We start from the raw sequence: 25,185 nt of genomic DNA, 5'->3' as shown, positions 1-25,185 counted from the left end.
TGTGCTGGGAATAAAAAAGAATTACAGACATATAACAATAATGGAAAGATATAACCCACTTTCTCGTGCAGTGTTTGTACGCATGGACGACAATCTCTCTGTTTTAAGGTGTGAGGACCCCAATTTGCCGGCGGAAATGGAGAGAAATCTCTGTGGCGTCGTTGTGTGTAATCACATTTCAGGCTAATTACACCGGCAGCGACGGGAAAGCAGGATTCAGTCATTAAAAGGCTTGTGACAATGGTGTACACCCTCTCTAAAGTTGAAGGAGGGGAAAAGCTCTTTAATTAAATGAGTGCTCATCGTTATGTGTGATGAAAATATGCTGTCTAAATGGAAATGTGCTTCTTGGGTATGTTATGATACCTAACGGTGGGTAAGACACGATCAGGAAATGCAGAATTTGTTTTGGATCCTAATGAATCAATAACCTGTTTTTGGAGATGAACGTCACCCCGAACCATCAAAGCAGGGCATACCGGTACTGTATTTTATAGAGTCTTGCAGTCTCTCTTCATTATATCCTGGAAAACAAATTGCTCCCCAGTCTTAATTTTACAGCAGCTGTTTTATAACAGGAAATCACATATTTCCTGTAAAGTGACAGTAGCAAGACCAGTGGGACTGCTTCATTAACAAGGACCTCCAGAGGTTTTAAGACCTGATTAGCCTTATTGATGTTTTTCTCTACAGGAGTAATTGCCAACATATCAGGAATGTCTGCTAAAATTTCATAAAATTGGCAGATAACAAATTGTACAGCAAGCTATCTGAGCGCACTGTTGATCAGTAACTGTGCTCTGCACTCCAGTAAGTTAATTCAGTCCTTGTCTACTTCCAATGAAACGTCTTTGTTGAGCTTAGATTCAATAGCTCCTTTGTACAGACGACGACAGAATAATACAGATGACTTTCATCAGGCGTATCCCAGCAGGAAGTTTGGGAAAGAACACATCAAATTGCTCTACACCACCATAAGCGTCTTTGAACCGGAGCTTGTCTGTGACCAGTATTCTCACTCTGTCTTTTATTGGTTCCTTCTGCCTAGCTAAATCTTTAAACGTTCAAAGTCAGACCTTTGAAATGCATTATTTTGTTTTGAAAGAAGCAGAGAAAGGTCTCGTGGTTGCTGTTGTTGCGGCGCTAAAACGAATGAATCTTTTCTTGTCGCAGGCCACAAAAGGTGAAATGAGATGATCAGTCACACAGTGGCCGACATGAGCTGATTTATCATTTTTCACGATAGCGAAGTTATAACAAATGGTAACATGCAATGTTTGGTTTGCTTATACCTTTAAAAAAGTTACCTTTTCTATTTTTTTCACCAAACATGTGAGTCATAAAACCTTCACTAGCTAGCAAATATTCTAAAACATCAAAAGGCAACAGACAAGAAAAAGTATGTTTGACCTTTTAATTCATAATAACAATATTATAGCAATATCTATTGAAATGAAAAATAAAGTCAAACCTGAATTTTTTCGATTACACTGCCAAAAAGGGACAGTTCACCCAAAAATTAGAATTCTATCATCATTTACTCCCCTTCATGTCGTTCCAAGACTCTGGTTAATTTTCGAAACGCAGATAAACTATTTCCCCACAAGCTTTTTTTGAAAAAAAAATCCATGAATATTTTCTTGTGTGAATACATGAACATGCAACTTATAAAGAGGAATAGAGCCTCTGCTTTAAAATACTGTTTTATTCTAGCTTCATGCATTCTTTTTTATCAACGCCTGAATGTGGGTAAGTTTCATAAAAAAGCTACATTTTGAGAAAAAACCTGAGAAAATTCACATCACATTCAGATCAGATTCAAATGAATGATGATCAAAACACAGATGGAGATGGAGTCCATGAACAGCCTCAAAGCTTCACAGTCCTATAGCTCGTCTTAAAGGGGGGGTGAAACACTCAGTTTCAGTCAATCTCATGTCAATCTTGAGTACCTATAGAGTAGTATTGCATCCTTCATATCTCCGAAAAGTCTTTAGTTGTATCATATTTATAAAAGAAATATAGGCTGTACCGAGTCTTTCCGGAAAAAACCGAGCGCCTGGAGGCGTATCGTGTGGGCGGAGCTAAAGAATGACAAGCACGCAAAGCGGTGACGTCCTCAAGCGTGGAGAAACCCATGGCTCTCTCAGCTAATACAGATAATGATCCAGAATCTAATCTGAGGGAAATAAATTGAACAGGAGAAACGGCAACATCAGGACGTCCGTCTCTGTGGTATGTAAGTTACTGTATTTAATGGCCTCTCCACATTTCTGTGTGTTTACTCGCAGTGTATGAGGACATGATTCGGTTTATGGACTATTGTATGCGACTAGACCTTAGAAGTAGCAAGCATACTGTAACGTTATACAGAGAACAACAATGGAGTAACCGTTAGCGCATTTGAATGACGAAGCACGCGATCGTGTCGTTTACTGATGTTTACTCATGCGTCCGTAGCCAAAAGCAGAGACATTTGAAGCAGTTTAAGTTAACTCACCGGCTGCTTCCAAAGACGGACCGAAACTTTATCGCTGGGACTGCTCCGTCAAAAACACACTTCTTTGGTATGATTTGGTAAAGTCCTGTGTAAATCCATTTTGAGACGCAACTGAAACGATGTTGTGAAGCTTCCCATCATTTCTGCGTTCAAATCGGTTCAAATGCAGCGCTGCCTTCCCGGAATGCTGTGCTGAAGCGTTGAAGTCGCTCGACGTCACCCATAGGAATAAAGAGAAGCGCGGCACCACATAAGTGTTCACGGACGACTGGATCTGCATCTGAGGGACTGTTTACAGCGTGCTCTAGTCACGCGCGCGCACACCCTACCGGGAGAAGAGCCCGTACGGCCCATACAAGGACCTTCCGCTCTTATTAACGTCAAGTAGACCCATACTCGAAAAAAACTCGCCGAAACTTGTGAGAAACCGGAAGGAGTATTTTTGACACAGAAATACTCATCAAACGTCCAACATTAGTTTTTGAAACTTTGTCTATGTTTAGGATGGGAATCCAAGTCTTTAACAGTGTAAAAAGCTCAGTATGCATGAAACAGCATTTCACCCCCCCTTTAAAGGAATACTGAGTGTTCCTTTAAGTCAACATTTCATTCAGTAGCATTAGGCAGTTTTGATTTAAATGCTGTTTAATGTTGATGATCACATTATTTTACATGCATCTGCTTATATACTGCATGTTATCGCTTGTTTCTGTTTCCTTTTCTCCTGTGCTTTGATCAGAAAATGCTGTACTCTTTTAGAAGATGTCATAGTACCCCCTACCGTATAACAGTGAAAAACAGAGAAAGCTGGAAAATGTTGTCAATGGTGGGGAAAGAGTTAAAATATTTGTAAACCTGTGAGTTTTCTGTCCATTCATTAAAGATGCAGCTAAACAAAACTTTCAAGCTCCAAAAGGGTCTTAAAGGCATCATAAAATCTACATGAACCAAGCATTTTAATCAAAGTCTTATGAAGAGACAGGATACAATGATTGACACACATAGAGCACATCACCCATTGTAAACAAAGAAGCTCAAACATGCGTGCGTGATTCACGAGAACCAATGAAGTTTGCTCTGTACAGCCAGTGATGCGCACACCCATTGGGGTCTATTGTTGTCTGGCCTATGGCACACATCTCGGATTGATGAGAATGTAACATATTTCATCAACTAGGATTCCTTAGGACTTTTAGTATGTTGTTCTGGACACCTCATAGAAATTATCTAAGTTGAAAAAAAATATTTTACAATTAGTCTGTCGTAAAACATTACTTTGCCTGGACTATTGAGTATGTGTGTTTATATATAAAAAACAATTCTAAATTTAATCTGTTCCATAATATAATGGGATCATCTCTTCACAAGACTTGGATTAAAGCGCTCGATTCATTTTGTTTAATTTCACAATGTCTTAATGACCTTTTAGATTACCATGACTTTCATTTGTGTTTCATAGAGTAAATTCTTATTGGCTAAGAACGAAATTAGGGTGAGTAAATGATGATAGAATTGTTATTTTTATGGTGAACTATCCCTTTAAGACATTAAACAAAAACTTTTAATAGTAGGCATTATACTGTGAAGTATACAGTACTTAACATAGCTGTTTATGTCAGTGACATAAGCGCTCACCCCTCTTTTACAAGATAGCTAATGCTAATTTAAAAATGAGACTCAGTATATGGTTGTTTTTCTTTAATTAGCGCTAAGGCAGTCCTAGTGTTTTGCGAGTTGTTCTCTGTTCCCCCAGTTGTCGAGGTTGATGACCCTGAGCTTGGCACTCGCTGAAGAGGGGAGGGAGTGAATTGATGGTTCGTTTAGCCTCATTAATTAGAGCAGGGGTCAGTGTGAGAGTGCAAGGGAAAGGCAGGGCTCCAGAGCAGATTGTGTGAACAGCCTCTCTTTTCATGCGATTCTTAGCAGTCTCAGCATCTGGATTTAGCTTGTTTTGACACTAGTTGATTTTATTGTAGAGACTGTGTCAGGGATAACTAGGGCAATGTCACTCATTCTTTGTGGTACTAGATGCATAAATGTACTATATATTTTTCAATTAAATATAGTCCACTTATAAGCATTTTTTCATGATTTTTTTCCAGTAGGGAATTGTTTTGTATCACTATTTTTATCCTGTCTCACTTTTTCAACGGGCCAGTGTTGTTTTCAAGAGTTTCACATGTAAATGAGCTTTGCTTCAAATGGGAAATGTAGAGTAAAGCCTCACCAAATTTCTGTATGTTGAATATGTTCTGATATCTAAAGCATAATGGTTCATAATAGTTCTGATATTACAAATTTGATGCTTTCTGAATGACTTGTTTTCCCATATCATTTTCCATGAATGGATGTTATATAAACACAGACTTCAATATGAACTATTAATATGAACTGTCATTGCACATTTATAGTTGCAATCACACTCAAAATTATTCAGAAAAATATTGTCACTATTTACTGAAAGAAATATCAGACACTATACTAGTCCCAAAATTATTTATGGCACAAGCGCAGAGGGATTTAGCTTGTTTTGACACCGGATGATTTCATTGTAGTGATTGTATTTGAGGTAACATGTAATTTCATTCATTCATTTTGAGGTATTAGATGCATAAATGTCCTGGATCTACACTATATTTCAGAAAATGTTTTTGGATGCCTGTCTTTATTTGCACATGAACTTTAATGGCATCCCATTCTTAATCCGTAGGGTTTAATATGGAGTTGGTCCACACTTTGCAGCTATAACAGCTTCAACTCTTCTGGGAAGGCTTTCCACAAGGTTTAGGAGTGTGTTTATGGGAATTGTTGACCATTCTTCTAGAAGTGCATCGGTGAGGTCAGAAACTGATGTTGAACGAGAAGGTCTGGCTCGCAGTCTCCGCTCTAATTCATCCCAAAGGTGTTCTATTGGCTTGAGGTCAGGGCAGTCTAGTTCCTCCATGCCAAACTTGCTCATCCATGTCCTAATGGACCTTGCTTTGTGCACTGGTACACAGTCATTTTGGAATAGGAAGGGGCCATCCCCAAAGTGTTTCCACTAAGTTGGGAGCATGAAATTATCCAAAATGTCTTGGTATGCTGAAGCATTAAATGTTCTTTTCACAAAACTAAGGGGCTAAGCCCAACCCCTGAAAAACATCCCCACACCATAAACCGCAGCAAAAACAAGCCTAAAAAGACTGTCTGGTTTTAGCTGGTTTAAGATGGTCTCCCAGCTTGGCCAGCAGAAAAATGCCCATCAGTTTAAGCTATTTCTCCCTGACTATTTTCTACCTCTTTCTTGCCTTTTAACAGGCCAGTGGTCTTTTAACATTGTTTTATACATAAATGAGCTATGCTATGATTGGTAAACCCCTTCAAATAATTAAATCCCACTAAAGTGCATAATATTGAATGTGTGCTGATATTACAAATGTGATGATCTCTGAATGGCTTGGTGTGGGGAGTGGAGTGGGTACAATGGAGTGTGTACATTTTCAGTTGAATATTATTGAATACTATTTCAAGCAGCACTTGGCAACTTTTGCTCTCGGGGTCCCCCTACAGTTGGGAAAAAATAATGTCCTCAACTACTGTCGTAAGCTCTGTCATCCTACAACAGGGGATGCCATCGCGCATGCATTTGTTGACATGATAACCCTGATAGCCCAGTACTAGTAATGCGCGGGTCGTCTCATAACCCGCGTATGTCTATTTAATGGTCGCGGGTGTGCGGCGGGTTGTAAAAATATATACAGTGGTGCGGGGCGGGCCAAATAACTTCATAAAAGCGTCCCCGCGGGTTGGTGCAGCACTAACAGTTACCCTGAACACTGCAGGAGGAGTTCACATGCAGGTGTTCTTCTGGCGGCGCGTGTGAAATGTCTTCATCCCAGGTACAGTCAGTGGAATATGTTTCAGCATGTCATATGAATATAATTTCATGGGTTTTATTTTTTTCAAACGCCAAATAATCACGATGCTCACGTTTACAAGCCAGAGTCATTATAGTAGTCTATTGGTTACTGTTTTACAGAATCTATATGATACTTCAATTCAATGTTTGAGTGGTAGGTAATCACCGTAACAACCATGACAGCATCGGTCGGGCACGCCTCCTTCAGCTCACGGCGACGAGCAAACGCTGGTCCAATGTTGATCCTCGTCCTGCCTTTAATCCAATCACTTTTTCGTTTCCTCTTATTGCTTTCCTCCAACAAAACCTTTTCTTTCTTATTTGTCTGTGCTGCTTCGGACATGACTATATTATCCGACGAACAAAGTTGGGCTCGCACGTCCGAATTTAAGGAAGTGTGGGTGTTGGTGGAAGTGACATATATGCCGTAAAGCAGTCGAATTTTGTAGTTCTTTTTTTTTTTCTCGAGTTACTACCCGAAACCCGAAGTTTAAAAGTACGATTAAAAACGATACAGACCCCATCAAGCTATGGCAGAAGTGTCATTCAACCTATTGTAAGTCGATCTATCATCACAAGTCTTGAAAATACATTATGAAGGTTGAAAAGTTACCTAGTGCTGCTTTAAAATTATTGTTTTATTTATTCTAAATCCTGTTTTCCATTATATGTCCCATTCACATTTAATGAAACTAAACATGTTTATCTGAGCAAGTGCGAAAAGGGGTAGGAGAAAATGCTTTTGCCTCTATCGTTATGAGCTATTTTTACACATGTATAGCTGTAATCACCCTCAAACTTATTCCAGAAAATATTTACTGAAAGAAATGTCAGACACTAGTCCCAAAATTATTCATGACACGATCGCAGTAGTAATTCGAGTGTCCTCTTTTCCTTATCTTTCAGTGGATGGGAGCTGGTCGTGCTGGTCACCTTGGTCTAAATGCTCAGTGACATGCGGAGGAGGCCACTACATGCGCACACGCACCTGTAACAACCCTCCACCTGCCTACGGAGGTGACATCTGCCTGGGTTTGCATACTGAAGAGGCCCTCTGTAACATCCAACCCTGCCCTGGTACACACACTCAATTTATCACGTGCATGAACTCAACCTAAGTGAACTCATACACACACTCACACCTTGACGCCAACAGAAAATTACATGACTTTTTTTCAGATAGGAAGCCTTTGTTTTGTACCTGCTTTCCTTTCTTTGTGTATCATGTCTAAAGCGGCCCGTGGTGGAATGAAAGAAGAGGAAATCAAAATGTCACACATCATAGAAAAGCAAATGGTAAAGCTGAGCTTGCGATACGAAGATAATATGCATAAGCTCGCAGCAGGGAGAGCAGTGGAGGAGGGCAAGATAAGGCGATTGATGACAGAGTCAAACCTTGCACATTGATCCACGGAAAGGTGAATGGGAGAAGAGAGCTTGTATTCAAATGTCAGTCCATCCATTAGCCGGAAGTGTAGTGAGGTTACGGAGTGACCTTTTATTAGCTGCGTTCAGGTCTATCTGTCACACCATTCATTACACGCTCGCGTGTAGCTGTACAGTGCAGTCGGGAGAAGGGGGACGGGATAAGTGAGGGGAATGCTAATCAGAAGACCCTGTGTGGAAGTTCTCCTAAACTGAATTTCAACCTTTTTATGTTTTGGTTGTAGTTTGGTTTAAATTAGCTATGAGGCCAAATAGTTCCCTAATCAGTTCCCTCATACGATAACCACATAACACAACCTTTCCTGCTAGAGTGTATAGTGCTAAGCAGGTCTGGGGCAAAATTTACTAAAGAGGGTAAATTTACGTGCTACCGCAATCTAATGCCAGGTTCAGACTACATAAGATCAGCCCAATTTTGGCACAGTCTGTTTGACGTATAGGGTTGGAGTGATTCATAAACGGCAATGGGTGTCGAAATGCAAGAATCGATCATTTAATTTCATAGTGTGTCATAATGGACTATAACCAGTGCTGCATCTGTGACTCTTCATGAAAGAAAGACTAGTATGTTTAATTATTGTTCAGCCCTCCATGATGGGTACAGTCACATCTGTGTTGTTGACCAATAGGAGCCAAGAAGTTCTTTCGCACAAGGCTTTCAAACATGGCGAAATAAAAGAGAGATGGTATTGGTGCTGCTAGGTGGAATTATGCAGTTGAGGTTTGAGAATTATGAGAAAGGTTTTTGGAGCTAATAAAACTATATTCCTACCTATATATTTCCTCTGTTGCAACTACCATGATGTTAGCGACAGCACTTTAACAAACCCAGTGAGTACTGGAATTAGCATTAGACTAGTAAAACCATTTGTTGTTTATGAAAAATGGTTGTAGTCAGTTGCTAGTTTCACCTCATCGATAATATCATGCACATCTAGACGGCTAGCAATGATATGTCGAGAAGCAACGTGTGGTTTCATTTCCACTACACAACAACAATTTAGGAGACAAAATCGTAGAATCTGACATATTGACAGTTGTAACACAAAAATATTGTGCAGTCTGAACCCGGCATAATAAAAGCATCAGTGTGTGTGTGTGTGTGTGTGTGTGTGTGTGTGTTGGGGGGGATACTACTGTAAATATGACTGATTTAACTACCGTGATCCTTAGTAAAACACCTTGCATGATTTATTTAAAAATATAGCATGAATATCCCATACATTTTCAGTCTGACATGGAAACTCCTACAAATGCATATGCAATAAGGTCAGCCGCAAAACTGTGTCCACGACCTTTCATAGCTAATTTCCCTGTGTGCCTTTAGTAAATCCTGACAGTATTTTTTTTTTTTAAAGAGTCTGCAGGGCTGCAAATTGTAAATCTGGCCCCTGGTTTCTTGGTTTTAAGGTCACATTTACCATTGCTCAGCAAACTATTGTGACCAAAATCCAGTCCGTCCAGTATGAATTTGTGCAATTGGGAGTTTTGCGTGAGGGCGATAAGGTGATCATGCAAATTCGCCACACTGACCAACAGAAAAATGCTTCATTTGAAAGTTAATTCTGTGTGATCTGTGCTTCATACATCTCTGTTATTGACAATGGACTTGTGGCCACATCTTTAGAAGGATTTTGGGTAGTTGCCAGGTTGAGAGACTAGATGGCTGATCAGCTAGACCAGCTAAAAACCTGCTTGGCCAGTCTGGGAGAGCAGCTAGACCATTTTAAACCATCGTGGGCTGGTTTAAGGGCTCATAAAACTCATGAAGTTAAGGGGGAAGAGGGGAGACAGACAACACAAATGGCTTCTGATACAGTCAGTTTTATTTATTTCTCGTTGAGTTAAAAGCAAAAGTTTCAGGAAAACCTCAGAAAATGTACAGTGTTTCATGACCCTATGATGTTATTTAGCAGAGTTATGTCATGTTTAAGAATATTGTCATCATTTAAGTCACCTTACAATTAAAATAAAGCCAGTATACTGTCCTGGCTTTCTTGATGTACTTTTTTTTGTTTTTTTGTTTTCTTAATAAATAAGATGAGCACTTCACATTTCATCTTCATAACTTTGCATCTGATTTGGATTTGTTGTTGTCATGTACAGAGAGCTGGTCTGATTGGTCCGAATGGTCCCCCTGCGACTCATCAGGGTCTCAAGTTCGCCTGCGGCACTGTGACGTCCTGTTTCCTACCGGCAACCAGTGCTCTGGCAACAGCAGTGAAACACGTGCCTGTCTGCCCATCTCCAACTTCATCCCAGGTGAGCACACAAACACGCACACACACACATATATATATACACACCCAAACACTTGCCATATCGACCCCTGGACAAACAAGGATCTTCCCTTATTGACAAGAAGTAATGCGAGACACACCAAACCATTGATTTCTGCAGTGCAGGGATAATTAGCCTCTCATCCTCTGCCTTGTCTAAGTGGCACGATCGAACAAATGCATTACAGGGATGTTTCATGTAGCATTTGCATTCATACACTCAATACCTGAGATACTTCTGCTGCATCTAACAACCAGTTTTACAAACTCAAACATGAGGTGGCTAATTGAAAGCAGGAAGATCGTACCTTAATAACTGTACTTCCTGCTCTGATCATAAGCGTCTTAAAAATGAGTTATTGTAGAAATGGAAATAGCTAAACATATGATCGTCAGGGGAGTTATTACAGTGTAGCGCAGGGAGTGAATTTTTAAGACCATTCTGTAAATCTTGTGTAAATATTGTCTGCCCTGCAGAGCCCTTATCTTTCACAGAGTAACATTCCATTACAGCTCATTAGAAAAGTTTTATACCTCATTTACTTCCATTACTGATCATAAAAATGCGTCGCAGGTGCCTTATTCAGCTCTTTGAATTTTGCCGATAATAGTTTCAGTTTGAAATTTGCTTGCTATAATGTTCTGAAACTTCTAAAGATCTCATTTATCAGCCTGACGGATTAATTTCCCTTTTCCTCCCTTGATTTTTTTTCCCCCTTTTTCCTCAGAAACGTCTGTTGCACGTTCAAGTCAGGAGGAAAGATGGTGTGGAGGTAAGCAGTGTATGCCGACTCATATAGTGTACAAGCAGCCTTATATCAATCTGCTGGGGTTAGACTGTACATTATCCCATTTAGTACACGCCTACTTGCCAAATAAATAAATATTTAAAAGGACATGGACATGAAATATTGATTCAAGTTAAAGTTATTGTTATATTAGCTTAAAGCTTAGATAATCTTAGCTTGAAAGCTTTTGCTAATAAAAAGCCATGTTTTTGAGGATTTTCTTTTTCTTTTTTTAGCAAGGCAGCGTTAAATTGATCAAAAGTAAATGTTAAGACATTTATAATACTACAAAATATTGCTATTTCAAATAAATGCTGTTCTTTTAAACTTTCAGCATTTAAAATATATAAATAAATATAAAAAATATCAAATTAAACAATTTCAACATTGATAATAATAAATGTTTATTGAGAAATCATCAAACTATAATGATTTCTGAAGGATCATGTGACACTGAAGACTTTGATTATGTTTATATTATATGTTTATAATAAAATACATTTTGAAATGTACTCAAATGTAGTATTTTATTGTAATAATATTTCACAATATTAGTTTTTACTGTCCAATAAATGCAGACTTGGTGAGCATAAGAGACTTCTTTCAAAAACATAGTGAAGGATAGTGTTTATTAAAATATCCTCCAAAGTCATTTTTATATCAGAGGCGCTGTTTACACCTGGTATTAAGATGTAGTTTGGTCGATCGATCATGAATAGATGTTTAATACAGGTGTAAACAGGGTCGAAATGTTATGAGCTTGTCCACTTTAGACCACTTCCAGATGTAGTGGAAAAGCGCATTCATCCGGATATGCGTTCATAGTGAGTTTCGCTCATGTGGTTGAATGTGTTTGAACAGACAGAAAAGAGCATCTGCTCTCCGCCTACTGACAGACAGGATTTAAACTTTGTCGGCTGAAGACCCAAGAAAAATGTACCAAGCGCTCACCATTCCTGATTTCTAACACACACAGCATTCAGCCTGGTCTTGGGGCTGTCAGAGCGGAAATTAAAGCTGTAAATTGGGCAAGCTTATTTTGTCTATAAGATCGAAAGATCTGGAAAAACCCACACATTTACCTGCCCATAGACCCTCCCCTCAAAGAAATCAGGACAGTGATTGAAAGTGGACAAACACCAAGTGTAAACGGGAATGTGTCTTCCTCGTCTACTTCCAGTCAACTAAAACACATCTTAAAGCAACACGCTGACTTTTTGGAACTTTAGCTTATTCACCATATTAATGAACGCCAAAAAAAAAAAATAAGTCTATACATACCATTCTCATCTTCATGCGTGCCATAACTGGATATAGCGCCACCAAATGGCAGAAGGAAGTGTGTCACTTTCAAAAATGCCTTAAATCACTGTCTTATTTTCACCCGATTTACTTCAAACTTAATTAGTGTATCTCACTCTCACTCTCTCTCTCACTGACTACGTTTACATGGACAACAATACTCCGATATTAATCTGATTAAGACAATACTCTGATTAAGAGGCTACCATGTAGACAGCGATTTCTAATTACCTTAATCTGATTAAAGTCATAATCTAACTACACATAAATCGGATTAAGACATGTGGAGTATGCCTATTTTAGTCGCATTATCAGAGACATGTACACACCTTAATCTAACTATTAATGTCATGTCGGAGATTTCACCGCATTTTGTGACAGGACACATAACGTTACACACAACAGGGGAGTGCAGAGGGGAGGCTTTGTGGGTTGGAGCCTCTGCCCTTTTTGAAAATTAATCAAACGTGCCCCTTTCAACAATCATCGATAATATTGTGGCCAATAAAACAAAATTGGAATTATACTTAATATAACAACGTGTACAAAACAGTAACAACTGGTGGAAAAGTTGCGTTTATCTTTTACGGATCTGTTAGTCTGAAAAGTCGTTGCCATAAACGTCATTGCTATGGGCGGTGTGTGTTTTACTTGACTGTTCATTGTGAACACTGCGTCCTCTCTCTCTATTTTTATTTTTGTTGTAATTATTATGCTCATTGTAAAAGTAAAATACAATAAGTTTGTATCTGTAATCGCAAACCAGATGGGTCATTCAGTGAACGCCTGTGGCTCGACGGCAGGAAAAACAATCCAAAGAGTCATTATTTTTAAACCTTTTTCATAATTAATCAAAGCTATTATTCTAAATGTAGGCTGTCAATAAGGAGGAAAGAGGGGCAGTGTCTCTTCAAAAAAAAAGAAAAAAAAAGAGGCAATACATAATTTTTAAAAAATTAATCAACGTAAATGTAGATATAAAACATTATAAAAACGCATGTTTTGTTATACTTCTTAATGTAAAGTGACACTGTCCAACAGCGACACCCGCAGGTGAAGTGACAGCGGGTTTACTGAGCCCATAAAATTAACACACCTGCCAAAGTCACGCTATGATTGGATGTTGGAGAACATAGCGTGGCATGGAGACGTAATGACGTGCCATAATCGATCTATGTTCTATCACATGTAAAACGGGAACATGAACGGAGTACTCTAAAAGCAACTCATGTAAACACCTTAATCAGAATATTGTCTTATTTAGAATAAGGTCAATAATTAGATTACTGCTGTCCATGTAAACGTAGTCACTGTGTGTGTGTGTGTGTGTGTGTGTGTGTGTGTGTGTGTGTGTGTGTGTGTGTGTGTGTGTGTGTGTGTGTGTGTGTGTGGTAGGGATTGGGAAGTCTCTCTCTCACTCTGTGTGTGTTTGTGTGTGGAAGGGGGATGGGCTGACGAATCCACCGCTAGCCTAGTTTAGCACAAAGACTGGAGGTAAACAGTTCCATACTGCTCAATAAGTGACAAAATAACATTTTCCTATTTACATGTTGTGATGTGTATAGTTACATCGTGTACTAAGACCGACGGGACATGAAAAGTTGAAATATTCTAGACCGATATGGCTAGGAACTATACTCTCATTCCTGCTTAATAATCCAGGAAATTTGCTGCCGTGCAGCGGTGCAATGATATTACGCAGCGTCTGAAAATAGGCTAACTGCCGTCAACGTAATCAACGTGACAACCTGCTTGCACAGAAATCGTGCTGGGGACTATTTTTCGGTGTTGTGCACTTATTGAGCAGTAGGCTAGATTGAGCCGATTTACTCGAGTCTTTGTGCTAAGCTAGGCTAGCGGTGGGTGCGTCAGACAAAGTTATGGCACGCATGGAGTTGAGAATGGTATGGATGGACTTATCTAAAGTCCCAAAAAGTAGCCGTATTCCAACAGCAGTGAAACATAAGGCTTCAGTGTTTATTATACAAACACATCTGACTGCTCACCATCACAGCTGACCAATCAGAATCCAGTATTCTGGGAAACATAATTCTTGTTGCAATTTATTCTGTGTACACAAATGGATGTTCAACACACTGTTTGCAGAGACAATGTGCCTCAATGCTTTTTGGGGAACCATTAAACAAATGTGCATTTGGAATGGTTTGTCATAGTACATTTTTTCCATTTATAGAAATTATGCAATAATTAATTGGCTGTTCATGAAGATTCAAGGCAACAGCAGTACTGACTGTAAAATACTATAATGTTTAATTGGCTCAGGTAATGGATGATTTATATCCACTGGCTGTAGGATCAATGCTTGCGTCAGATCATTTAGTTATTTTGCCTCTCTTGCAAGACTTCAATGTGTTCCACATGATCGCCGTGGGCCTGAGCAGCTCCATTCTCGGCTGTCTGGTGACCCTACTGGTGTACACTTACTGTCAGAGATACCAGCAGCAGTCCCATGATGCCACGGTCATCCATCCCATCTCTGCCGCCCCCCTCAACACCAGCATCACCAACCACATCAACAAACTGGACAAGTACGACTCAGTTGAAGCCATTAAGGTGGGTGTTATTCACTCATGCTATCTGAAAATGTTGTTTATTTCTAGCAATAAGACGATGGATCCAGTATGTGGTCTGTGTGTGACTCTGTCTTGTGTCTAAATCAGTTCATACATTCATACACTGCTTTCTCATAAGTAATTTGAAAAGTTTTGATTCAGTTTGTACATTCAGTGTTTGTGTGAGATAGTCTCAAATGAAATCAGAAACCAATATGCAGCTCATGTCTGTATTTTTCTGAGAATGTTATTGTTTTAGTGGGCTTTAACCCTGAATTTTTTTTTTTATTTAGTTTTTTTTTATTACATAATGCATTATGCAATATACTTTGAGATTGTCACATGGATATATATTTTTTCATAAGTGCAGAAAAAATAAAGCTTGCCATCATTTTTCACATTTAGTGAGAAGGACAGTTAAGGCTTCATTAGACTTGAATGTACAAGACTCATGACTAATTACAGAAAGTGCTCTTCAGTTATTGCTTGTTCAGACACTTTTGAGAAGTTGCATATTTCATCAGCTGAATGCTGCAATAGAATAGCGTCACTTACACAATACCCCGAGCCCAGAAGGGTAATATAGCAAATGCCTCTTTGTTTTACTGTCCTGAGACTGTAGACAGAATGAATGAACCTTCAAGGCTACACAATATTATTGCCATGCACAACTTACTTGTCGTATTGTTTTTCTCTTCTTCTGAATGCTGTCTGTTTGTTACTGTAAGTATGGAATCTCTTCACACACAGGATCCTTAAAGCCAACATGACTCATATATCAAAATTGCTCATATTTACTTTCTTAATACATGTTCATGTGCATGATTCCTCAATATATTATTTCAAAGAAAAAAACGTATTTATAATATTTCATTAAAATAAAATAGTCTAGACCTTGTTAAAAAATAAAATCATGCTAACAAATAGCCAAATGGTTTGACATTGTTTTAGGCCTCTGCTGTAGGAAACGTAAAAGAAGGTTAGGGAGAGTTCACCCAAAAATATAAATGCTGTCATCAATCAGTTTCCTCAAGTTTTTTAGGTTAAGAAATTTAAGTAAGAAGAACATTTAGATTTTTATTTTGTAATCATACATTTAAAATATTTGAGTAAGCTAATTCCTACATTTAATTTAAAAATATAATGTAATCACACATTTTTAGTAGTGGAAACATGACTCGCATTAACTAGCTACTTCAGTAAATGCTGACATGCTAATTGGTTACACAATGCAGTGGTAGCATTAGCATAGCACTTGCGTAATGAGGACAGCAATATGATACATTTAAGATATATCTGTTCTCCAACTAAACTCATGCTTCACTCGTCACCATGATGGTAGTCTCAGCCCTAGACGTCACACCCACGGACCGTTGGCTGAACGTCTGGTGCATACGGTACACTTATTTGGAAACACTTCAGGACTTTTGAAGTCATCATCTGATTGGTTGAATTGTACAGGATGTCCGCGAGACGTACGTGTTGCGTTCTTTAATGGTCCGCCTGGAAACAAATGCCATGATTCTAAACTCCCTTGTGGAGGAAGAACACAGTTGTGTTTACAATTATGACAGCGAGTGCTTACCAGGATCAATTAAACACTGGATTTTCAAAAGTATGTGAAATTTGCGGCTCCATTTTTGTAGTAAACTTGAACAACGTTCTTCAGTGAATAATTTATAGATGCACACCAGTCTTTTATTGCAGGGACATTGCCCCTGAACATGACTCGGAACAAAATAAATTGTGATTGGTTGGGTGTCAGTCAAACATCCTCTTGGGCAGTCCTCGACCAATGAAAGCTGCGATAGAGACCAGAGCTTCTGCCGTCAGTCTTAAGGTCTGGCTACGCGAGACTACCATGATGTATATATACAGATATGAATATAACAGAAATTCTTCTAAACTAGGATAACAAAACATTAAACTCTACTAAATATCCCACTGAATGTTAATCTTGCACACAAAAAAAAAAACATTAATTTATGCATTTAATGTCTCTTTCAAGTGTTATAGCAAAACATACTAGGAAATAGAAATCCCAACCCAATTTCAGTTAAATTTTGTCTAAACTAAAAGAAACAAGTTCATAAAACTCAAAACAATTCAGATAAAGTTCTAAATATTCATAAAAATGAATGTTTTAACTAATTTGTTTAATTTGAGTTGGCTCTACTCAAACCAATTAATTATTTTGAGCATAAGGTTTTATAAGGGCGCATGACAAACCCGCAAGTATATTATTCATCTTCAAAACACATTCAGTTTTTTGTCCATCCATTGAAAGTCCTGACAACCAAAACTTTCACTCATCAAAAAGTATAAAAAGTAATCCATGAATCAAAGTCTTCTGAAGAAATAAATTACAATCACATATGGATTACTTTTTGATGTATTAATTTTTTTGGTTGTGTGAACTTTTAATGGATCGATAAAAAAAATATTAATTTTATTTTATTGTCCGCTATCCACTATCCCTTGGTGTAATAAAAGGTTCAAAGGTTCAGTTGTTTGCCCAATGTGTGAGATCAATACTCATTTAATTATTTGCATTTTTAAAAGTAGACATGATTTTATGAATATTTATAGGCTACTTTTAGGCTTTTTTTAGTTTTAGGCTATAGGCTACCCTAAACCTACCCAATTCACAACAATATAAAACACATAACAGGCCAATTAAAGTACAGTCATGGGTTTTTATTGCAAAAACAGTATAAAAGTATTAACTCATGTTGCATTCCAAGTCTTCTGAAGTCATACGATATCTTTATTTGAAGAATAGAGTTGATCTTCATCGCTGAAATGATGATCCCATCGCTCCGTGATCGGTCACGAGACACAAGAGAGCCAATGAGATTTTACAATCAAAGCTGATGCAATGTTTCTTCGGGTGGCAATTTTTTAAATGTTTTCTTCGGCATGGACTCGACGCTGATCAGTTTTTTGGGGATTTTCTTCACACAAATCAATCGTTTGGCCTCAGAACACTTGGAATATTTGTACTTTTTGAATAAACTGTGGCTGCATCGTATCTGCCTGTTATATCCTGTTTTTTTATAATACACAAATGGGTAGGTTTAGGGATGGGGTTGGGTTATGTATTCAAAACATGTCTGAATAGCGTAAATAAAAAAACAAAAACAAGCTGGCTGATTAAATTAAGAATCGCACTCCATGTCATAATGGCAATAACCCAATATATAGTTCCATCATGGCGATAACCATGCCCAGCGCGTCTTCAAGGGTTTCTCATTGAAGTACTGTACATCAAAAAACAACACTAAAGGAGAACCTTGAGCGTTAAAAAGTGACGCTGAAGGGAATTGACCAGCATCAAAATGTGACGAATAGGAGTTGAGACCCTGTTGAAAGGTTATTACAGTAATAGCAAAAAGCAATACATTTACTAATGCAATGATGATTTTAAGCTTGAGCTTGACATTAAATCTCTACATCCTGGTCAAAAATTCTGCTTAAAAGTTGGAGTTTTAGTGTTTTAGGAGCTAAATAGACTGCCACAATTGACCATCGGTATGAAACAACATGATGGATAAAATCAACTCCCGCATGGTTAATTATATGTTTCACATTAAGGAAGTAAAAGGGCTGTTTCATGTTGACTTTAATGATAGCTTCACAAATAGACCATAAACGGCAGTGCAGGCCTTCTTTCCGTCTCCTGCTGCCCTGAGGATGATTGTGCTCCATTCCTCTTTTCAGCCTGACGTTTCCGTTCTCTTGCCTTTGGACGAGCACCACATTTGCCAGCCTTTGTCTTCTAACACTGGTGTAGCGCGAGGCCTGGAGATTTTCTACTAACTCTTGACCGGCATTACCATCCTCTCCTCTGACTCTCAGACCTCTCGCGAATCCCTTCTCCTTCCCCTGACCCTCGTGTACGTGGCAGGTGTGCTCGCCCATTCGTTCTGTCTGCATATGTCACCAGCATTTCCCATCATCCCACAAAGCAGATCCTCAGGCTTGTGAGAAGGCAGTGTAATTTTGGTGTCGTGATTATGGCCGTGTCTACTACCAATTTGTTGCATGCGTCCCCCCCATCTCTTTTATCCTCTACCTTGTAAATCGGATTAATCTTTTCTTCTAAATTATTATTTTGCTTGCTTGTTATTGCCACCCCGCTGAGCTCAGTTTTAGCTTACAGCTTTGTAACATTTGCTTTTAATTGTTCTACTAATTATGTAGGAGATGTTGCCGTTTTACAAAAGACTGAACTGAGTAAATGTCTTTTCATCATTATCTTTAAATATCTTTTTGCATTTTGTTATTGTAATAAGCATTACAAACATCTTATTTTTTTTAAATATATTTGTTTCGAATTAAACTTTGATTATTCATGAACCTTGTTTCATTTATCAATTTAAAAAATACTATAAATGATAAACAATTGATAAACATTTTAAAATAACCATCTTATGTCATTATTTATTTATATTTTATATTTAATCTTTTAATATATAAACCTTGTCACCTTAAAGCTGCACAATATAATATTTCCATTCACTTGAGGGCGCCTATTCAAAACAAAGGCATCATTTGATCAAAGTTGGAGCTCAGAATTTTGGGACATGTGGTTTTTACCTCACAGCCGGTGGAAAAGAATCGGGATAGGACTCAGGATAGGTGATTATTAATGTTATTGTAGTATAAAGCAGAGCCAGGCTGCTGGAGCGATTGTTACGCAAACACACGGCTCGTGAGCAGCGGGACTTTTATTATGTAGGGACAGAGTTGTCGGCGCCATTTCAGCTTTTCTGGTCATGAATGAGGTAACGCTGCTCTGTTTATCATATCAGATATATTTAAGTGCATTTAAAATGATGTCATGACGTAACACTGTACTACGTTCGCTCTGCGGCTGCTGTGACACTTGTTCACACTGCTAAGAGTTAAAGCACTTCTGCAGAATAAAACCGGAAAACGAGGGTAACGCAGAAATGATGCAATTGACAGGCGGCTCGCTCAGATGTCCGGCTCCTTGGTTAAAATAGCAATGTTTTTACGATTTACAAATAGTTGGAAACATTTGAGATATTGTAAGAACTCAACTGAACAAAATATATAACACTGGCCTGGTGGTTTTTGGATATTTTACTGCAAAGAATACTAGGGCTCTGCGATATTGAAGAAAAATGCGATATGCAATATCTTGTTAAATAATGCGATATGCGATACGATATTGCTATTTGTGTGTAAAATTATATTTAAAAAAATATTTAAAAACTGAGAATGAAACCATTTGTGTTTCACATTCTTTCTGGGAAAAGAAAGCATTGCTACAACTTCTGAAAGTGCCAGCTGTGTTTTAGCAAACATTTATGTCACAAATCGTTCACGTTTCAGTCAGGCAGCGTGAGGCCGCAAGTTATTGTTTTTCGCAAATTATTCTCTTTTTATTGTCAAGCAGTCGTGTGGCCAGTCTATTCTCTGCTATATGCGTCGACCTAAAACCTACACTTTTCACAATGTTGAAGTAGCCTATTCAAATCATTCAGATATTGCATGCATTGCGATATGCATATTGCGATATGTACATTTGCGATATTCGCTAATTTCGATATATTGCACAACCCTAAAAATAATACATAGTGCACCTTTAAGTCTTTTTTGTGTTTCATTCATTAAAAGCTTTTTTTAAATATTTATTTTATTTTAATAAGCATTTTATAATTAAAAATCTCAGTAATGTTTAATTGCTTATCTAATAAAAACGATTTTATTGAAAATTGCCTTCTTTCAATGACTGATACAGAGCTAATACAATGAATCTATGTTGAGCATATGGGTGGCAGAAACAGCAAAAATTATTTTCTGGTTTTGAATAAAAAGCCATTTCCATGTTGTCTTGATGCTGTGAAGTTTTGACTGTTCTTTTTTATTTTTCTGTGAATGATACTAACTTCCTTGGCCAATATTTTAAGTTAGTAAAAGTCAGCTTAGTGGATCAGTCTTTTGTTAAACCCTCTTCATGGTTTGACCATCATTTAGTCTCAAAGCAACATTTTTGTTTAATTTTTCAAGTGATTTGTGATTTGATTTCTTCTTTGCCTAGATCCACAACCCAATACAGTCTGACGTTTCATCCTTGATGCAAAACAAAAAAGTATTTTACATTTCACTTTGGTTATGTGTTTCTAAAAACACCTTTTTTCTCTCATCCGCAGGCTTTCAATAAGAATAACTTGATCCTGGAGGAAAGAAATAAGTATTTCAACCCTCAGCTAGCAGGAAAAACATATACCAACGCATACTTCACCGACGTCAACACATATGACGACTTTTAAAAATGGATCTGTGATTCCAGTCATCTTCACCTCATGAACTTCAGCACCTAGTGATTTTATTTTTCTTTGTGGGTTGCTTGCCCGGATAAATAAAAAGACATTTTAAGTGGGACCATTTTATCATCAAATGCCAATAAAGCTGTACAGAGCCATTTTCAGAGTTAACAAGGACATCATGCTCTCCAATTGTGTGGACATCACTAAATGAAATTGAACAATGATGAACAAATAAAGCAGGCGATTTGATTCAACCGTGACGCCGATAAACTCTAGAGATGGCACATGGACGATTTGCATGATTCTTCATCTAATGTGTTTTTCTTTATCGTTGCTTTTTGCATGGTTGGTCGCATTCCAGTGTTTTGTGGGCGGGGCCGGTGTCCTAAATGGGTGGAGCCTTCTCAAACTGCTTTGTCTTCTGTGCCAAATCAGAAGTCCCTGTGCCTCACTGAGGACCTACAGTGGTCTCCAGTGCAACAGCCTGCCCTCAAATAGGGTTTTGCCACACACCATCCATATGTAAATACCAAGGTCTCTGAAAAATCTTTTCATCTCTCAGTATAGGGGCACTTGTTAGTCGAGCGCTTAGCAGTGGTGGGAATCTCTGTGTTTTTGTTGTACAATACACTTTTCATGATGCTTACAGATTTCATGATATGTCTGTAGCTTTTATAGATGAGTCTGTTCTGTAAAAAAAATAAAAAAAATAATACTTATTTCAAAGTAACCCTGTTCAGTCACCAAAACAAGACATATATTGTCATATTAACATTTGTCTTTAGCCTATGTGGTGTAAGGTCTGCAAAAAAGAGAGAATGTGAAACATTACAGGACCTTTTATGTAAAACCTTGAACATTTTTAATATTATCAACATGTTTCTATTTGTTTAGATGTTTAGTAGTTTGAGATTTAATGAGGACAGCGTATTATCTATAAAAAACAACTGCTCTTTCAGCTTTATTTTCTTTCATTTTAAGACATTTCAATGACTTTACTTGTAACTTAACCATCCATTCATTTTGGAGATGTGCTTGGGAATACACGTTTTCAATTTCTACTAATTCTTTTCTACTTGTAAAACTTTGTTTGCTTGTTTTATGTGCATAAATTAAAATTGCTTCATATACGTCATTGTGTTCGATCAATGAAATGTGACATCCTGAGTTGTTGCTTGAATTCACATATTTATATTTATCACAAATGTTTTTAGCTTTATGAGAAAACCCTGTCTGTTGCGTCACTCCTAAATAATAATATTCACAATAGCTTTTGCGACATTTTCTAAGAGAAATGTCCATTGAGTGGCGCTAAAAACACGTTCTATTTTCTCCGACACAGCAGGGTTGTAGCCTAGGCCTGCTACATTACTGCAGTTCAGAAATAGTGAGCAAAGACAAATCCGAGATAAATAAAAATACGTTTTTTTTTTCGGAAGTAACCATGCTATTTTAGCTTCTTATGTGAGCTCTTTTGTGGAGTGTTGGACCTCGCGTTTCAAGGACTCGGCTCTCCTCGTCCCAACTGGAACGCTGTAACGTTACCAGGTGAGTTACCGAGTAGCCTAACGTTAGCTAACTGTCAGACAAGTCTACGCATTATTTGATGGTCCACATGTAGGCTATTTTAAAAATCAAGTATATCAAGTAAAAAGCAAGAAACCGCTTGAAAATACATCTTAATTAATCAATTAATCTCTGTCCGAACCGAATCCGTTCAAATAACGAAAACGAATTGCTCTATGGTTCACCCAAATTTTTTAAATTACCCCATGATTTACTCACCCTAAAGGCGCCCTAGGTGTATATGAAATAATTCTTTCATACGAATACAACTGAGTTATATTTAAAAAAAGAAAAAAAAAATGTCTTGGCTAACCCAAGCATTTTGGAGCCCAAAATTTGAAGCCAGAACAAGTGTATTTATCCATTATTAAAGTAATCCATGCGGCTCCGGGGGGTTAATAAAGGCCTTCTGTACCGAATCAATGAGATTTTGTAAGAAAAATAACCATATTTAACACATTATAAAGTAAATTATTTAGCTTCCGGTGGACCACCTTCTGGGAAAAAAAAGCCTAACTGGCGCGAAGATGACGTTGACATGTTGTTAACTTAACTGTGGGAAGAAATTTTACTTTATAACATTTAAAATATGGATATTTTTCTTACACAAACCCATCGATTTACTTTATTCAAACTGAAAGAATAATGTCATATACACATAGGATGGCTTGATGGTGAGTAGGCTAAATGATGGGATATTTTTTATTTTTGCGTTAACTATATCCCAATCATATTTTAATTTGGTAATCAACCAATCAGAGCAAGAGCAAGCGCAAATGCTGGCAGCGGCAGGTCGCAGCGCCACTTCCGGTGGCATCGGCAGCTGTCACGGACTTCTTCTGGCAGATGCCAGAGTTTGTGGCAGCGGTCACGGACTTCTTCTGGCAGATGCCTGCATTGCCAGAATATATAATGGTTGCCACGGTCTTTCTCGGAGATTGTCGCTGTTAAATGGCAATAGTAATTCGCACGAGCGCAAAACACAGTTAATTATTTGCTTGTATATCACTATATTATATATAGTGCACTGTATATTGCACTGGCTTCCTGTTAGTTTTCGTATTGATTTTAAAATTTTAATGCTCACGTATAAGGCCTTGAATAATTTGGCCCCTAATTATTTGTGTGAGCTTTTAACTCTCTATACACCAACACGTGCTTTACGGTCCTCTGAAGCTGGTCTTTTAACTGTCCAAACAGCACGTTTGAAAACTATGGGTGATAGGGCTTTTTCTACTTTGGCTCCTAAGTTGTGGAATTCCCTGCCCTCTGAGATTAGGAATGCAGAATCCCTTAGTGTTTTTAAATCATCACTCAAAACATATTATTTTAGGATAGCTTTTATGTGATTCATTTGTCTACTTTGTTGCTGTCTTTTTATTTTTTATTTTTTATTTTTTAATGCCTGTAATGTTATGTGTATTTCTATGTAAAGTGCTTTGAGATGTAACATTTAAAGGCGCTATATAAAATAAAGTTTATTATTATTATTATTATATTAGCCGTTTATTGTGGCGCCACTTCCGGTGGCATCGGCAGCTGTCACAAACTCATATAGCACATAATGCCTTGTTATGAGTGACCATATTCTACATCTTAACCTATACCTGAACAGTAATTAAAAGTTTGAGGCAAAAGTCAATAGAGAGAATTAGACCCACAACTAAAGTGATACACATACACAGGCCTATATTAAAAAAAAAAAAAAAAAAAAAAAAAATATATATATATATATATATATATATATATATATATATATATATATATATATATATATATATATATATGTTTGGGGTCAGTAACAATTTTTTATGTTTTAAAAGAAGTATCTTCCAGTCACCAAGCCTGCATTTATTTAATTAAAAATACAAACAAAAACAGTAACATTGTGAAATATTATTCCAATTTAAAACAGCAGTTTTCTATGTCAATATACAGTAAAGTGCTATCTTCAGTGTCACATGATCCTTCAGAAATCAAATAAGTCTAATCAAGTTAGTGTTTTTATGCATTTTTAATTTTGTTCCAGATTAATAACAAAAGGCAGAAAAAATACAAACAATATGTACTGTTCTTTTTAACGTTTCCAGCGGGTGTCGCTGTTGGCGCATTGATGTTTTAACTCTAGAATTATGCCATATATATATATATATATATATATATATATATATATATATATATATATATATATATATATATATATATATATATATATAGCATAATTCTAGAGTTAAAACAGCAATAGACACTTTTATTGAAACATTTAAGTCACAATAGTATTCATAAATTAACTTTGTCCAACAGCGACACCCGCTGGAAAGAACAGTACATATTGTTTGTAATTTTTCTGCCTTTTGTTATTAATCTGGAATAAATGTAAAAATACATAAAAACACTAACTTGATTAGACTTATTTGATTTCTGAAGGATCATGTGACACTGAAGACTGAAGTAATGATGCTAAAAAATTGAGCTTTGATCACGGGAATAAATTACAATTTACTGTATATTGACATAGAAAAAAGCTGTTTTAA

The 25,185-nt window shown here is 37.4% G+C and overlaps 1 protein-coding gene across 2 annotated transcripts in view; it reads left to right on the top strand.

Moving 5' to 3' along the window:
* sema5a (sema domain, seven thrombospondin repeats (type 1 and type 1-like), transmembrane domain (TM) and short cytoplasmic domain, (semaphorin) 5A) overlaps positions 1-21,339 on the top strand; it is a 203,029-nt gene extending 181,690 nt beyond the window's left edge. The window contains exons 18-23 of one of the 2 annotated variants that reach the window (XR_010901397.1): positions 7,305-7,475; positions 9,951-10,106; positions 10,852-10,896; positions 14,576-14,787; positions 18,507-18,682; positions 20,969-21,339. Coding sequence is in view for 1 of the 2 variants with exons in the window: in XM_067434775.1 (XP_067290876.1) it covers positions 7,305-7,475; positions 9,951-10,106; positions 10,852-10,896; positions 14,576-14,787; positions 20,969-21,088 (704 nt within the window). In the remaining variant the exon portion in view is untranslated. The remainder of the gene's footprint in view (positions 1-7,304; positions 7,476-9,950; positions 10,107-10,851; positions 10,897-14,575; positions 14,788-18,506; positions 18,683-20,968) is intronic. The other variant, XM_067434775.1, reaches the window with a different exon arrangement.
* The last annotated feature ends 3,846 nt before the right edge of the window (positions 21,340-25,185 follow it).

This window comes from Pseudorasbora parva, chromosome 24, assembly GCF_024679245.1.
Source record: "Pseudorasbora parva isolate DD20220531a chromosome 24, ASM2467924v1, whole genome shotgun sequence".
In the NCBI taxonomy this organism is placed as follows: domain Eukaryota; kingdom Metazoa; phylum Chordata; class Actinopteri; order Cypriniformes; family Gobionidae; genus Pseudorasbora; species Pseudorasbora parva.
Note: the sequence above shows the minus strand (reverse complement) of the source record. Positions and strands in the feature narration are given on the sequence as shown.